The sequence below is a fragment of the Triturus cristatus genome, chromosome 2_1 (assembly GCF_964204655.1).
Source record: "Triturus cristatus chromosome 2_1, aTriCri1.1, whole genome shotgun sequence".
In the NCBI taxonomy this organism is placed as follows: Eukaryota; Metazoa; Chordata; class Amphibia; order Caudata; family Salamandridae; genus Triturus; species Triturus cristatus.
The window spans coordinates 866,921,754-866,940,035 of NC_140581.1; the positions used below are offsets into that span (position 1 = coordinate 866,921,754).

At 42.2% G+C, this 18,282-nt stretch overlaps 1 protein-coding gene across 4 annotated transcripts in view; it reads right to left on the minus strand.

The window, feature by feature from the left end:
• Nucleotides 1–18,282, minus strand: part of APBA1 (amyloid beta precursor protein binding family A member 1) — a 413,377-nt gene that overhangs the window by 172,533 nt on the left and 222,562 nt on the right. For 2 of the 4 annotated variants that reach the window (XM_085633001.1, XM_085633007.1), the window contains exon 4: nt 13,794–14,995. In XM_085633001.1, the coding sequence (XP_085489127.1) occupies nt 13,794–14,948 (1,155 nt within the window). In that variant the 5' untranslated portion in view covers nt 14,949–14,995. Of the gene's footprint in view, nt 1–13,789; nt 14,996–18,282 lie in introns of all 4 variants that reach the window. The other 2 variants (XM_085633010.1, XM_085633005.1) reach the window with 2 other exon arrangements.

Here is an 18,282-nt window from a genome sequence, read left to right on the forward strand (position 1 = left end):
CGAATAACGCGTTACATCCAAGTAGTGGCAGGTGAAGTGGCAGTGGGTGCGGGCAAAAGGTCCTACCATTGAGCGTGGGTCAGTGCAGTGGCAGTGTTTGTTGCAGCTTCAAGGATGTAGACCTCGGCGATGGTGTATCTGCGGGGGGTGTGAGGGTCAGAGGTCTCGGTTGCACTGTGGCCTGCATTAAGTAGGTCCTTGGCTTGGCAGGGCTTCTGTTGGCGGGAAGAATGGTGAGCGGGAAAACCGGGTTGGGAAACCCAGGCAGTGGCAGTGTCACTAGATCATGCTGGAAAAAGCAGAAACTGGAGGTCACAGGCAAGTGGCAAGCTGGGTGCTTGGTATTCAATACAGAACAGATCTTTTCAATGGCTAAATTTCCTTTGTTTCCACATTTGTAACATGCCACAGCTGTACTACCAGACCCCATTCCCTTGCCTGGATATCTTTTAACACCATCCAAAGTTTTGTATTTTACCATACGTTTTACAGTTTGAACACTCTTCTGCTTGAGATGCTGAATGAACACTCAGCTATCTGATACATTTTCTAGTGTGCACCATGTGTTGTGCTTGGTGAATGTAAGATATTTCCTTTCTTGTATTTTAGGACCTGCTTGTCTTATTAATAAACTGTCTGTGAAAATCCTTAAAGGTGAGTGTAGAAAAGAATGTGCATGTTCTAATCATAATGAATGATTTTTAGAGATGTTGTCAGGCTGGCCTAATGCTCTATGGCAGCTTTATATTCCTCATCCCCTCCTTACCGTAATCAACATACAGACAAATGAGCTGTTTACAAAAGCAATGCCTTAGTATGGCGAACATACATGTGGCAACTAATCATCCCGATCTGGAATCTCCAATTAGATTTCAAAACCTTTGCTAGCTTGCTCCCAATTCAATGGAGCGGGATCAAGATATTTTCAACAATTGGACAATATGTAGATTAAGAAAGTGAATGTACTAATGTGTGCTTAACGTATGCACACACAACACAAATGCATGCAAAGGGTTAATTTGAAGCAAAAATAAATTCTCCATCTGGAGACACCAAGCATATGTGAGGACTGCCCAGTAAATATTTTATTTTAATGCTTAAAAATTAAAACAACAATTCCGAGAAGAAGCCATACTGCCCTGTGCCTGGAGTTCATGTGAAGCCACTTTTTATCAAAAGATTTGTTGGGAAGCTTCCTATTTCTGAAGCAACTGATTTTATGGAAAGCTAATACATCAGACTGAATCCCTTAGAAGTGATTTTGGAAAAAGTAGTCTTCCTTCACAGACTGCAGCAAGAAAAAACTTCTAAATCCAACATCATGGTTGCAGAGGATACTATGGAAAGAAGGATGTGTACAATAAAGAAGCACTGGCCAATTAAATGGAAGGCATTTTTATTCATAAGTACAATTTTCTCCTTTTAGCAGCTGTCGTTAGAACTGGACCGTGTGAACCACCGCCAACAGTCTTCAGTAACAAGGTGTTCACTACCATGGACTCTAGGGAATGCAATTGCCAGAAACTATTATTGGCTATGTTAGTCATCATCTTTAATACTTGATTCATGTCTTGAATCATCCTCTAAGTATCAGCTCTAGAACTTGGAGCGCGTCAACAAGAGCTGTTAGTAATGCTGTTAGTAATGCTGAAATGCTGTCAGTGTTTCTTCGGGTAGAAGGCTCACGCAATCCTAATCCAAAACAGCCTAACTCAGTTGAAGAGGCATGCACCCGCGTTACTATTCTCCAAAATGGCAATAGGTTTCTTTTGGTACATGGATAATCTACTGGGTGAGGGTCCTAAATTATAGGACTATAACAAGTTGTTGGAGCAAGGACAGTGGTGATTGCCTTTCTGTTTCACTAACTGGTGCTCCCAGAGATTTCTCTACAGATACTGACTACCAAATGGATGGTTGCTAGCCAACATAAAGGCTCTACAACAGCTGACAGGTTTTCTGCATATAAATGACTTTTCCAAAATCCTCATGCAACTGTATGCAGTGGGATTCTCTTCCATAATATAGTAGGTACATACCACCATACGCTCGCTCTCTCTTCTGATGTTGACCTGCTGACCCAAGTGAAACTGCATCAGGGTTTCTGTTCCCCACCATTCAAATGCATTGTTTACTTTCTTTAATTATTGAACACATTATTTTAAACCAATTTATCTTGAATATTTTTACTGTGCCACCAGTTAACTTTTAATCTGCACGTCTTTGTTGCATGCTGCAAGTTCTATTCACACATATCCTTATGTACTGTTTAAGTATTTATTCATTTTCTGGTATATCAATTAAATATATGGCTACAAGACTGTAGTGCATAGTTTGTATAACTCCTAGAGAACTATTTTTGTAAGAGATTGAAGATGTTTGATTTTATGTCTGGCCTAGGTGCGCTAGGAGGCACAGGTGTTTTATAACTCAAAAAAATCTAGTGAGAAAGTTACAAAACAAAACTGAACTGAGCCATTTTGAAGGCCATTGTGGTTGGTAGGAGCCTCAAAATTTCAAGAGCTAATTCGGAGAAAGACTCTAAGGAACTCAAGAAAGATACCCTTGACCACAGGTTCAAGAAAAGAAATAGGCAGACAAGGAAAGTGGTGCACAGAGAAAGTGCCTACCATCCCTAGGGGGTTGGTAAAATGTGGGTTTATGGGGAAGAACATAACAGATTCTTTGGATCTTTTTGATAACATCAAGTCTCACATCTTGGGGGAGCCGCCTTTACCCAATTCCCACCTCACAGAGGACTCTATTAAAGCTCATTTTTGTACTGCACCTATAACAGCAACCTCCTCAAATTCTTGCCTTCGCTGCTAGGCCTTCCCCCCCGTACCCTCCCCCTGTGCTAAGCCTTTTTCAGGCTATTTGGGGTAGTTCGCACCTAGGCCCCTGTAACTTTTTGATCACATGAGGAATCCACGCCAAATTTGCGTCCTTTTTGTCCAACATCATGGAGCTTCTAAAGGTACCCAGGGTTTGTGGATTCCCCTGGAGGGGACCAAGAAATAAGCCAAAATACAGCTACATTTATTTTGGGGGGGAAATATGGGAAAAAAGGACTACAGATGAAAGCGTCTGGTTTTTTCCCTGCAAATGGTATCAAAAAAGGGGTTGTGGTGCTGAAATCACCATCTTCCCTGCTTTCAGGGACAAACAGACTTTTGTCAGAAAACCAAAAGTTTTTACACTGTTTTGCCACTTTTCTGTGACATAGCCTATTTTTGCTATTTTTTGTGCTTTCAACCTACTTCCAGTAAATGGTAGAAATGGGTATGAAAGCAATAATGGATCCTGGAAAGCTATACATTTCGAAAAAGTAGAGAGAATTCTGAATTCAGCAAGGGGTCATTTGTGTAGATCCTTCAAGGTTTCTTCATAGAAACTAAGAGTTAAAACTAGGAAAAATTGAACATTAGTTGAAAAAAACAGCCATTTGTGTCAACGTTTTCACCTGTAACTTCTTCTAATTATGACAGCTGTTTGAAAGCAATATACCGTTACATTCGCTCGACCTTTCTGGTTGTTGGGATATATAGGACTTGCAGGTTCACCAAGAACCCGACGAACCCAGAGCCAATAACTGAGCAGCGTCTTGCAATGGTTTTTTATTATGTACCGGGTATATAGCAATTATTTTGGGAAAATGTATACATGGGAAAATCGGTATGAAAGACACCTATGTATTTCTGAAATGGGAAAAAAATATAGAGTTTAGAAACAGTAGATATTTTACATTTCCGAAATTGGGAGTACCCGTACTAGCATGAGAATTATAGGTCATTTTTCAAAATGACTTCTTTTTTACACCTTGTCTTTCATTTGGAAGGCAGAAATTCATCGAAAGTCAATAGGTAATAACAGTTGCTCTACAATTCTGTGTTACGCTAAGTTTCCCGATAAAAATGGTACCTAACTTGTGTGGGTAGGCATTGCGCCCACAACAGAAAACAGCTCACAACCAAACGTGGACACACCACATTTTCAAAATGAAAAATGACCCTTTTTTTCCAAAGTGCCTAGCTGTAGTTTTTTACCCTAGCTCTGCCGGCACCTAGGGAAACCTAGCAAACCTACACATTTTTTAAAACTAGACACCCATGGAAATCCAGGATGGGGTGACTTGACTGGTTCTCACCAGGTTCTGTTATCAAGAATCCCTTGCAAACCCAAAACATTGTAAAAACAAAACACATTTTTCTCACATTTCTGTGGTGGAAAGTTCTGGAATCTGCGTGGGTCCACACAACTCTAGCCACCCCTCGTTCCCCAAAGTCTTCCGAGAAAAATGGTACCTCACTTGTGTGGGTAGACCAAGTGCCCGCGACAGGAAACGGCCCAAAACGCAAGGTCGACACACCACATTTTCACAGTGAGAAATTACCCTTTTTTGCAAAGTGCCTAGCTGTAGTTTTTTAACCCTAGCTCTGCCGACACCTGGGGAAACCTAGCAAACCTATACATTTTTGAAAACTAGACACCTAGGGGAATCCAGGAAGGGTGACTTGACTGGCTCTCACCAGGTTCTGTTACCAAGAATCTCTTGCAAACCTCAAATTTAGCTGAAAAAATCACTTTTATCACACATTTTTGTGTGGGAAAGTTGTGGCATCACCGGGCTGACACAAATTTTCTACCACCCAGCGTTCCCCCAGGTCTGCCCATAAAAATGGTGCCTCTCTCATGTGGGAGGCCCAAGTACCCGCGGCAGGCAAGGGCCCAAAACCTATTGAGGCGACATCAAAATTGCCTATCACAAAACGACCTGGTTTTGCAGGGGGGGTCACCAGGGTTTTTGGCCCCGTGCTCGGTGGCCTGCTAGGGAAACCTACCAAACCCACACATTTCTGAAAACTAAACACCCCGGGGATTCCAGCGAGGTATGGCTTGCGTGGATCCCCCAACGTTTTCTTACCCAGAATCCCCTGCTAACCTAAAATTTAGCTGAAAAAACACCTTTTCCACACATTTTTGTGTAGGAAAGTTGTGGCATCACCGGGCAGACACAAATTTCACCCAGTGTTTTGAGCCTCTTGGCTCATTTCAGTTTCATTTTCATTGCAATGACGTCAGCGCGCCATGCGCCTGATCGGCATTGCAATGAAAATGTAAATTGGCCTCGGGAAGTTGGGGAAGCTCTTCCCCAACCTCCCGAGGCCGATAAAATAAAGGGAAATCCCTCTGCTGTCTGCAGCAGGGGGATTTAGTGCCCCTGTACTCATGACGGAATGGTTCCGTCATGAGCACAGGAGCACCGGTGCTCATGGCGGTACCATTCCGTCATGAGCACCAAAAGGGTTAATATCCAAATGAAAACGTAAACAAGAGGAAAGGGAAAGAAGAATGTGGTTCCCAGGTAATGACATTTCACTTCAGGATATTCCTTGACACTACTTGATTGCATACCCAATTCCAGTGTGTCCGGGGTTCTATTAACTTCACCATTTTCTAAGGATCAAGATGCAGCCCTGGAGGAACTGGCGGAGTAATTTTGCAATCTACAACATTACAGGACAGGCAAGGCAAAGAATTTACTATTAGGAATGTAAACAATATGCATTGTGTATGAGACAACCCACCGGAGAAAGAGGGAGCTGCAGTACCCAGAGTCACAACATAACTCTAATTGGGTTTAACAGGAGAAATAATTCCAATAATCTGATATTCATTCACAAGCGCAATCTTAAGGGGAAAACAGATGTAAATTACTACTAACCAAAGTCAAACAGCAAGAGATAGAAACATTGTGTAAGACAAAAACACAAACTTCTCAACCCCCCTCATCTTCAAACCAATTACAAAAAGCTGCGTATGCTCTGAATCAAGTGTGGTTGCTGCTCCTGTTAAATCCGTGATCTACAATCATTTACAATCAATACCAAACATTAGCATTGTCCTTTGACTCTTCAGAATCCCCTAAACTGAGTGACCAAGAGGACAATTTTGTGAAGCCCACTCATAAAGTCTCCATACAAGAGAGATCTTGTGCTGATCTGGAGGCCTTAGTTGGACCTGCAGATTCTGGTTCTTTCAAGGTACCATATATTTCAACAAAAATATATGTTTAAAAGCATTCTAAGAGAAATTAAAAATATAAAAGGGTCTTTAAGCTGAGCAAGCTCCCAGGATAGAGGTACTGACTAGCAAAACTAAGATGGTTGAAAAACACCTGACCACACTGATCTCCTGCTCATGGGAAACGGAATACTACTAATGGCTCTGGAGTCAGTCATTTAAGAAAATCAACATAAAAATGAAAATCTGTGGAAAATTCTTAGTCATAAATATGATATCTTAGAGAACAGGTAATAGTGTTTCAATACGTACACTGTGTGGATCCCTGAAAGAGAAGATGGGGATCACAAATCCAACTTTATCCCATCGAAAAGCAACCTTTTGAATGCAGGCTTAATTACTGATACAGATCCTGGTAATTAAACCACATATCGCTTCATAAATCAAACTCATCAGATCTCCTCTTGCACACTGATGTTTGCATTTTTTCAGGGTTATTTGCTAATAGAATAAATGTTTACATTAGCTAGACAGACAAAGCATAGCTCCACAAAAGATCTGTTTAGATCTTCCATAAGAAAGTGAATCTCATCATTGCATGATGCGAGTTCTTTTACTGGAGCTAAAAAAATTCTCTGATCTAGGAATGTTGGTGGCTGGATCTTCACTAAAAATGATCAGCGAGGCTCATTGCAACGTTTAATGGATCCGATCAATAATGTATTTTTATTTCACAAAGCAAATCTTGAAGTAGTTTGTTTGATTTTCCACTTATATGGTTTTTGTGTGGGTGCATCATGCAGATAGGAATGGGACTGGGCAGGACAGAGGTACCAGGATCTCACCATCGTTCCAGGATGTATCGCAGCGCATCCACATAGAAACGGGGAGGAGCCTCCTTATTGGTGGAATAGGTCCCTATGGGGTTGGAAACAGACCATCATTCAAGTTAGATAAATTAATGATAAATTCAGGAGTTTCTGGCATCTGTTGGACTAATGATTTATTTCTATTAAAAACACTGGGTCAGTAGATGTAGTCAATGTTTGGGATGCATTTAAAGCATGAATAGGAGAAAAGATTATTTGTCACTGTGCACACTTAAAGAAAAAAGTACATATAGAGTGTTTACAGGAAAACATGCACAATGAGGACAAATTATTGTTTGTTACCCATCCCGCAGATAATTTTTGTAGCTAAAGTTAGCTCGTTTAACATTAAGGTTTATTTTTTCTTTCAGCAGCAGCTGACAAATTCGAAGGTGATGGGTCAGAAACTATATAAGGAGAATGAACAAAAGGCTTTTTGCACATGCTAGGATCCTGAGAGCAAAGCAGACACTTGTGAAGTTGATAGAATAAATCATATAAATAAAGATCATTATTCTAGAATACACATTGAAACCTTCACAACACTCACACAAAAAGACCAATCAGATTTTTTGATAAAGGTTGAGTTGATCTCCTTACCCAGTAGGGACAAGAAGCTCGAGAACAATGGCCTACTCTAATCACTGAGACTGAAATAGCCAAGGTGTTTATGAAACTCTCCAACGCCAGGGCCTGTGGAGAAGATGGGTTCACATAGAGTAGTATAATACTTTTTTTAATCCCAATTGTACTTAATTGTAAACTTTTGCTTACTTACTTTACTGTATATGTCAGAGGCCTTCAATACCATGGACAACAAAAAGCTAATTAATGCTCTGGAAAATCGCAATATCATCTAAGTTCTTTTCCTCAGTTTGTTTACATTCTTCCTCACAAAACATTTTTTTGAAACATACTTTTATTGATTTTCCTCTTCTATATATCATATAATCATGTTACACATCTTGTACAGCCAATCTTTCCACAATGAGTATACACATGTCTACTGCATATGCTTCCTTCAATGGCGATATAAACAATGCATCCTGATAATACTATAAAATTCCATAGTCTCCTCGTCAAGAGCTCCATCACGGCTGGTGAGCATATGTTATCACATTATTATAACAAACTTGTCCCCAACTCCCCCCTCCCGAGTCCCCCCGGTCTCAAGCATACTTCTTCATCTCGTGTATCTTGTAACAAGTGGGGTAGACTCATAACAAGATCATACATTTTCACATCAGATCTCTACTTATGCACCGTTTACAAGGCATGGGTATCGCTTTGTTCATTCAGCTGTACAACTCATACAGGCTCCTAGTCATTGTCCATTGTTTTCATGGCCTCTAGCATAGCGTCCCACTCCAGCGCTATTGGTATTTTCCGCAGACCCCTGAGTTCTTCTCTGCGTAGTGCAGCACTCTCAGCATTACCCCAACGCAGCAGTTCTGTGTGCCAGTTTAATATATCTGGGGGTTTTCGTGATTTCCATCGCATAGTGATGTTTCGTATTGCTAAAATGAGCGCTAGGTCTATAAAACGATATTGCACTTTATGCTTGGACGCTTGTTTATGTAGCTCTAGAATGCATTTCTCTATTGTGTTTTGTATTTCGCGGTGTAACACTTCCCCTGTTCTCGGTCTGACAGTGTCCCAGTATCCCAGCACTTTTGGACAAGTCCATAACATGTGAAGTAGGCTTGCTCCTTCTGAAAAGCATCTCGGGCAGTAATGTTGCGTTTGGGGGAACATTCTATCCAATCTATGCGGAGTGAAGTAAGCTCGGTGCAGCCCCATAATTTGAATACATTTAAATTTCGCGTTTCTTGAAGTTTTCTTTGGCTGTTCAAGCACCTTCGCCCATTCTGTATCTGTTAGGTCCCTATCTATGTCTTCCGTCCATGCAGTCCTCAGTGTATCCAGAGACTTCCTCACAAAACACCATAATTGGTGTGGTTAGGGAATTACACCTGTTGATAGACTGAGTGACATGTGGGGTTCCCCCAAGACTCAGTTCTTGCACCTACTTTCTTTCATGTATACCTCAAGCCACAAAGTATAATCCTTAGCCAGTCATGTGCGTCACTTCACAAATATGCAGACAATATTCAACTTTACCTTAAAGCCTCCACAATCACAGACAACTGGCAACTCCAGTAATGCCGAAATCTCAATCTAAAGCTGTATGTTAACAAATGTTCTCCTAGTGAACCCAAACAGGACTGAACTCTTAGTCTTCTTCCCTTACAAGGTGAACTGAAGGCCAACCTTCTCGAATCTCTGAAACTAGAGGAACTCACCCCCCCACTCTTAAACGAACCATAAAATCACTTGACTTTACTTGTGGATTCATTGCTGACTCTTATTCCCCACATAAACAATGCCTCAAAGACTGCCATGCTTTCATCCATTCCCTGAAACCTCATCCTCAGAGATCAAATGAAAACACAGTGCATGCCCTAGTGTTTTCTAGGCAAGACTTTAGTGACTTTGTTTTAGCAAGAGTCCCTCCGTTAGACCTAGCCACATTTAAAACCATACTGCATTCTGCAACCAGGTTAACTACCATTTCAAGAAATTATTATTATTGAATTCTTCTATAGGGCATAGCTACCCTTGGGGGTTTCCCAGTGCCTGAAGTCCAAGTAGAACAGCTTAATGAGGAGAGCTAAAACAACCAAGTCTTCAGTTCCTTGCGGAAGGTGGATAAAGACGCACAGCATCTCAGAGGCTCGGGAAGGGAGTTCAAAAGCTTAGGGCAAAGAAAAGAGAAAGAACAGTCACCTATTCAGCTGCATTTAATTCTAGGGAGTGTGAAAAGCAAGTGATTGCTTGAGCACAAGGTGTTAAAGGGGAAGTAGGGAACCATCAATCTTTGCAGGTGCCTGTGTGCCGAGCGAGTGCTTTAAAATGTATTCCCTTATCCACTGGTAGCTAGCGCAGGTGGAGAAGAAGGCCAGAAGCAGAGGGGTATTTGGGGGGTGAAACAAGAGCCTGGCGGAAGAGTTCTGAACCACCTGAAGGCACCTTATCACAGTCTTATCTGTCCCCAAATACAGGTTGTTGTTGTAATCTACCATTGATAACATCAAGGCATGGATAACTGTTCTTTGAGCAGAAAAGGGAAGTATCCACAGGATTTTTAAAGCCAATTTACAGTGGCTAAGCATTTAGCTGCTAATTTGGCCACCTGAAGCTTCATGGATAGAGAGGAGTCAAGCCAAAAGCCAAGGTTCTTCACTTTGTTGGTTTTTTCAGAAGGCACTCCCAGCATAGTGGGCCAACGTTGAGGCCCCCGGAGCTGGGGATTCTTACCCAATAACATAACCTTGGTCTTGTCACCATTTAATTTTGAGGAATTAGTGTTCATCCAGGTGGAGACAAGACCGAGGCAGGAACAGAGATCCTCCAAGTTGCCTTCCCACCCGAATGACAGAGAGAGGACGATCTGGGTGTCGTCAGCGTATAAAAACAGGGAGAGTCCACATCTTTCCAACAGGTCTGCCAGTGGGCGGATGTAGATGTTTAAGAGCATGAGGCTGAGGGCGATTTCCTGCGGGCATCCCGAGGTAAGTGAGTGTGGCCTAGACACTACATTTGACAAGAAGACCTGAAAAGTGCGGTATGTCAGAAAGGAGGATAGCCATGCAAGCGCCATACCTTGGATGCCCAGTTGGATCAGTTTTCAACAAGAATGACATAGAAAAACATGATCGAAGGCTGCATTAGATGTAATAGAATCAGTGCGGTTGTGCTGCCCATATCTAGGAGCTGCCTTAGATGTTCTGTGGCTCCTAGAAGGGCGGATTCGGTATTGTGCCCGGCTCTGAAGCCTGATTGGGAGGGGTGGAGGGCCTCCTGGGTCTCCACAAATGAGGTCAGTTGGACATTTATATGTTTTTCTAAAATCTTAAATAGGGTAGGAAGTAAAGAAATGGACTAAAATTGGACCAGTTTTCTGAGTCCAAGTGGGGTTTCTTTAGTAAGGGAAGAACCATAGCATGCTGCCATGCTTTGGGTAGATGCCCCTCGCATTGAGAGGAGTTTATAATTTCTACCACTAACTGCAAGAGGTGCAGGCTCAGTAAGCTCAATTTGGCTGGTATGACCACATCTCTCCAATAGTAAGCAAATTACACTGGCCATAAAAGAAAGAAAGAAATGGCAACAATTCCTTTAACCTTTCTACTCTACGTCCCATCTTGGGAGCATGAACAAATCTCTACAGCCAGAATGAACTTAGAATTGAAGTCTCCAATTCCGGAACATCTTTCACTCAGAACAGATCCTTCTCTGGGGCAAACGCATCAGCTTGGAACTCGCCACAAATAAATGCCAAACCCCCCTCTCCCCTTCACTTACAGGAAACACCTCAAAACTCATGTGTTCCTCTCTTCCTTGACCAATCACCTCTCTTCCGAATATTGCGCTGCTGTTTTTTCCACCTATCTCAATCTCTTGCTTACAACTACCCTTTCCTGTTTTGTGAACTTTTAAACTATTAATAAGATAGTCTCACAAAATGAGATTACTGGTGTGTTACTGTTATTGATCCGAACTGTTAACTGTATCGTTCATGTTTGAGGCAAAGTACCTTCCAGCCTATTAGAGACTAATTCATCATATAAAAATATCAATAAATAAAAATACATATGTATACTAAGGTCCCCATTACAAGATGGACAGTAACTGAAGACAGTATTAGTAGGCCTGAGCTACAGGTTCCGGATGGTTTTTCCACTCCAATTACCAGCCATGACAAGTTTCCGGGTCAGGAATAGAGAAGTACATGCAAACCCTGGAATTACAAGTTCTTCCCAACATACAATTCCTCAGCTCTGGCCACTTTACTGGTAAGTCCACAAGGCCCATGATCATGGCTTCAATTGCTCAGGAATAAGGGAATTCACAGAAAATCACATCAAGAAAAGTAGAACAACAAAGCAATATGGAAATCCAGAAGAAATGAAAACAATCAGCAAATGTCAATACTGCATTTCAATGTGAAAACAGTGTATCAACAAACAAATGCTATACTTTCTTTAATTTTGCATTTATGCTAAAAAGTCCTCTCTGGACAAGTCAACATGAAGGTTTCCTTAGGCAGGTGCATAAAGTAGAACTAATACCGAGATAGCCAGATGAAAAATACTGTTTTAATAAACAATTAAGTAACCTACAGTCTAGAGAGAATAACCCATTTATTAAACTAAGGCATACATTTTGTTTTCAAGCAGTTGACTTATAAGGTGTTAAAAACTATCAATAAAATATATGCCTTGATATAGGAAATTAATATCCGTGCACGACCAAATATGATTTTCTTTGCTTTCAAAATACAGTGGTATGAATAATATTAATGCACGGTTGACCATAATCGGAGCCACTGGAATTATTACTGCAGTTGTGGTTCGCACATACTTATGGATTTAGAGCATTTGCCACATAATCCACCATCTGCTGCATAATTGGAAGATTTCAGCAAAATATCTGTGTCTAATTCAAACAGGTCAAAAGTTACTAAAACAAGCACCACACATGGTGACACTGTCGCTTTTTATAGAGATTATCTGAGAAGCAGTTGATTGCTAATTGTTGCATTCAGATGTTAAACTCTTACTAATGGGATACAACATTTGCCACAAAATTAATATGTATAAAAATGACAAATAGTGAAAAAATACTACCACAGAATATCAAGCATTATGTCATGTAATCTGCCTTTTCTTGCTGTATAAATCTGCCAGCTCTAACCCATAATTTGGTTGCCTACAGCTGCATAAATAAAGTGTTACCAATAATATTTTTGGGTTAACTGAAAACTCCTTAACCCAAAACACAGCAATGCACCATATATAGACAGTAAGACAAGAATCGTACAATCAAAAGGTCTAGGTGAACGCCAGACCTAGAAAGAGGTCAGGTCACATGCACTGCAACAGTGAACCAACCTGTTTGCACTAGTGACAGGGCATTTTGCACTGTCATTTGTACTGAAGGTCCATGCAAAATTATATCTGAGCTAATTTAATCAGGGCAAAGACGCATCTGCAGGAAATAAAAATGATATTTTGCACTATGCAAACATCCGTGTACAATTGCACGGTGCTAAGTTGCTCAGTCGCTGTGCATGCTTAGTCTCAAAAGAATAATTTGGGCCCGATTTTGACGTTGGAGGATGGAATAATATCCGTCAGGACGACAGAGTAAATTACTACGTAGGTCTGGCGGACATCCAATTCCCCAAATGTAGAGATGTCTGCCTGCCCCGCAGACATCGCTTAACTTTGGAAGGTACTGCGGTTATGGCGGTGCCTGTCAATGTTGTAAAGTTTAATAAAAGGATCCATCAAACAGTATGGCCGCCGTCAAACTTTTACAGTTTCATGTTTTTAAAAAACAAACTCCCAAAGTGGAAGTTTGTTTTTGAAAAACGATAAACTAATGACCCCCCACACATGGGACTGTCCTCCCATAGTGTGGGTGTCATTAATTTTTCTTACTGCCCCTCTGGAGGTGACAAGCAGTGGCAGGCGTACAAATGGCTAACCAACAACGGCCTCCTGGAGAAGTATATGGGCAACAGAGCGGGAAAAGGCTCTGTCGTCTACATACTTAAGGTCGGCCTGCCTTTAAATGGGGGCAGCGACTCAGTTTGACGAAGAGAGTACTCCGTCGCAACAGTGTACCTCTCCAACAAACTCTAAACCAACCTCTAGCTTTTCAATATCACTGATATACTTCTAAATGAATACATACATATTCACAAGTTGTTTAAATTATGTTAAGACGTTTTCAAAATTTCTCCATAGAAGAGCAGATAAAAAAATGTATGCATTCTCTTCCGGTTAAAATACTTGCATGTCAAAAAATGCCACTGACATTCCACATACTCACATCTCTATCTAGTGGCCTTTGGTCATCACAGTCAATAGTAGGGCTGATGTCCTGCCTCATCACCCAGATAGGTTCTTTTGGCTCGTCTGGGGTGTAAGGGGAACGAATGGTCCTTGTTTTCACTTCCTCAATTGCCTCTTTAATGTCTTTTATGGCCAGTGAGATTGCATCTCGCTTCTCCTTACTGTACCTCTGCACTGGCTCTACCATATTGGCTGTGGGCCTGGACCCTGGGGGGAGCTTCCCATTGCTCTCCAGCCCTTCATCAATGGCAGCCTCAGAATTATCCAAGTTTTGTTCAGATTCTGGCATGTCCTCAGCAACTTTGTCCAGACTCTGTGAGCTCATACTCTCTTTGACTTCAGCCACGATCTGATCTATGTCCTCCTCTTGGTCATAGCTATCCATCCGGGGGTATGGGGCAAATTCAGCCTCCTTCTCTGGGCTGTCTGATTCACCATCAGATCGCTCATCGTAGTGGTGCAGACGAGCTCCTAAGGCTTCCTTGCGGTAGTTATCGGCTTCCTCTCGCTCTTGCTCGTACAGTTGTAGATCTTCCCGAACATCCAAGTCAGGCGTATCACCTATCTCCTCATACACATGTTCCTGCAATCCGTAATCCGCATAAGGCTCTGCGTACTGCTCATCCTCTCCCCGGTGAAAGAGTCGGTGGGTATAAACATAACCTGAATAAGCCGCGTTAATGACTTCTTCATGGTCAATTCCATGGAAGTGTAAGTGGTTGGGAAGAGTTCGGTTCTGAATTGCCTCAGCGTGCTCCGCTTCTGCATTTTCTGTATACTCCTCAGACTCAGGTCTGTATTGTACTCCATAGGTGCTTTCATCGTCATTCTCCTGGACTCGGTCTACATCGAAGCCATCTTCAGCTGTTGCGATAACATCTCCCTCAGCCGTATCGGTGTGATTGTGAAAGCCACTCTCTGTGCTGGCAGATCTGGCTAATGTTCCCTCCTCCTCACGACTGGGTAGGCCTTCCGGGTCCCCACTTCCCTGCCTCAAGTACGGGGTGGCATAGTGCTGCTGCTCTTCCTCCACTTCAGAATGCTCCAGGTCAGCTTCCACAGATTCGTTTACCTCTCCATTGCCTGGTTCGTCAACCGCCTCCACCTCATGGGCTATCTCCAAATGGTTCATGGTGAGGCTGGAGATATCGGAGGTCTATTCTACTGCCATAGCGTCTGCTGGAAAACACAGGAAAAAGGAACATTAGGTGCACGTTTGAAGGCATAAACAATGAACATTTAAAGGAAACTGAATATGTGACTCATATTAGCCCCAATATTTAACAAAAATCTGTGTTCAAAACACAAGAAAGTGTACATATTTCTCTGATCTCTATCACTGTAATGAAGCATGCCTTTTGAATGCCATGTCCTCGATAATTGTTGCTACCTTTATTAAAACTCTGCATATCCTGTCCAGATGTTTTGTCGTCTGTGCCCTCTGTGCTTGGATTTCCCTGTTGTGGAATTATAACTCCCAAGATAGAAGCATTCTAAACACAATCCACGCAACTCAGCATTTTAGCAACTGCACACAGACATCTGGAATTTCAAGGGCGAGTACTGTGTTTATTGGTTAGGAGTTTCGCCAGTATTGATTCCAGGGGTTTACATTTTTGTCATCACTAGGCTGGTGCTGCTAGCACAATTTCAGGGTTTGCAACATTTTCAAACTAAAATTAAGATGGCTGAATATCTAAAAAATATACTTGATTGACAAAGTCAACTTTAGGTAGAAAGATGCAAGTTATAATCTCTGTGCAATGTTTAAACCAGACGTTTTCCCTAAAAAAATGTAATTTACGATTCTTAATTACTATTGCACATTGCAATGTACGCATTAAACACACTTTGGAATTTCCCATGCAAAGGGACACCAAATAAGCACCCTGCTTGCGACTCGCAAAGGCATGTGCAAATACTTTGTGGCTCTTTTTGCCAGCAGCTGGTAGTAAGCATTCACAAAGTGTAAACTGTCAATATCTGGGACTGGGTGGAGCAGAAACCAGTCTCACGGACGGCTGCCTCCTGGAGGTCCCATTCATAGCACACCGCCCGTTGTGCCAATGTGTCGCGGTGAAAGTACTCTGTGAAGGAGAATGCTGCCTTTTGCGGGCCTACATACCAGAATTCAATAATTGCCACTATCAGCAGATTCCCACCTGATTAACATTCATGAGATAGGAGGCCTGAAACCTTGTGCAAAAAGTCAGTGTACCCTGCCAGTCGTTTAAGAAGGCCTCATGAAGCAAAGGGTGAGGTTGGTCGAGCTCAGTGCAAAGCACTGCGCTGCAACCAGACTCTTCATGCACGAGGCACACGATGTGTGCCGTGTTCTGCCACCGAGAAGGCTTTTCGGGGCGGAATACAGACTCCCGCATGCTTGACTTATGACATGAAGGGTGGAGACAATGTGGGAATCGTTCAAGGGGCCTTAGTTAGCAACCACCTATCAAAAGGATGCCCCAGGGTCTCTACAGGACTGGAAGAACACACCATGCTGCATTCAGCAGTTCCCATGTGACTGGAAATGTGTCTCATATTCTTTCTGCAATGCCTCCAGTGGACGTCACACGTCCCTATTGATCTGGGGTGTTCCTCGGGGACAGCAAGGACCCCAGTGGCCTGAGATAGTCTCCAGAGATTAGTGGCTTCCTTTAAATTCCGTAAAATGCACAACCACTGGCAGAACGGATAAAGACTCGTAGTCTATCTTCAAATTAAGTAACACCTCTTTTTTCACTTTCACAGTTGAAGTATACTATCGACGCTGGCACCTGTGGAGTCTCAGAGCAACGCAAGCCTGTATAAAATGCTTGAAGATAAAGAAAGCAACATTGAAATTGTACATGTCGTGGCCAGGAACTGAATGAAATAGTCGCAAATAAAAGGTACTGTGCCTTTACGCAAATTAATGCCATGTGCTCTATGGAGTAAAGAACGCTATAGGCGGATGCACCCAGGTTACAAAAGCAGTGCACAGCAATACTGCAGTACAAATCATATTGATATTCATGTGCTAGAAAGCAGACATTAACGAGGCGATTGTTTAAGCACAAAGCTGATCATAAATCATAATGTTATCTGCTTTCATGGACTAGTAGAATACAAGGCTTATCTACTTATCAAGACCATTAACAAATCGTCTTGCCACATCGTGCTACGGAGTGACACCAGGAACAAGATCAGGGGTTGCGCATGCAGAGTTGTCCCCAGAAGTAGCAGCCCACCACCAAAGCAGCTGCACAGGGGCCTAGAACAACTCCCTAGACAGCCATCTAGTAAAGATCTCCAATGGAGAGCAAGGGCAAGATCCAAGCGGCAAAAGTTGTTAAGGTTAACCCCGCAGCCAGCACGTCACTAGGTGCTATAGAAGCTCTGCCTGATCAAGTTCCACACCAAGGGCCTGAGAGACCACTACTGACCACCAATGTATATACGGCTACTGCATTCTTAAAATCGCCAAATGCATTTAATACTGCCAAAACACAATATTAGCAATAGATGGGTAGAGACTTTTGAAGATTTCATAGATGCGATAAATGAAACAGATGAGAACAAGATTCTAAAGTATCTGAGGAACATGGTTGGTGAAGGAGTGAAAGAAGCCAATAAAAAGATACCACACGAAGGTGAAGTTACTTACGAACAAATCAAAACAGCCTTGAATGTTAAGTTTAATCAAGTGCCAAATCTGGATTACGAAAGATACATATTCAGTCAAGAGCGCCAGAGACCAGGTGAAACCATCCATGAGTTTGTGGAGAGACTGGATGTTCTGGTGAGTCACTGTAAATTCAATACATTTTATGATGAGGAAGCTACCTGCCTCACAGTAATCTATGGATGTCTGTCAGATTCCTTTTGATGAAGAATGTTGAAGGAAACTCTTGAGTTTAGAACAAGTCCTCAAGGCTGCGCACACTGCAGAGCATGCTCATTGTCAAGTGACTGACATAAAGGCCAGAGGCACCCAAGTACATCAGTCATGAGCATGAAAACTAAGTCAAGGTAAAAGGCTGAGGGACACAAGGCGATGTCTCCAAAGAAAACAAGATCGTGTTACAGATGTGGATTGTCATTTTCACACAAAGGTAAATGTCCTGCCATTGGACAAACATTCCTCAGCTGTGGTAAAGCGAACCATTTCATGACGACCTGCAGAGTGAAGAGAAAAGTTAAGTGTGTCACAGCGTGAAGACAAAATGGCCAACAGAACGCTACCTCAGCGATGTTCAACACGCTCCCACAAGGCCAAGCGGTCACATCAACTGAGGCAAATCAACACCAAATGAAGTTGATCGTCGTCTAACTCATCGACAAAGAGTTTCTCAGTCTCAGTTTCCAGTGAAAGTGATAATTGTGCAATGTCAATGCTTACTTTAGAAAGGCATGCACATGTGGGATTGGTCAAATGTCAGAAAAAACTCAAGTGGAGAAAAATCGACATCAAGAAGCACCAAACA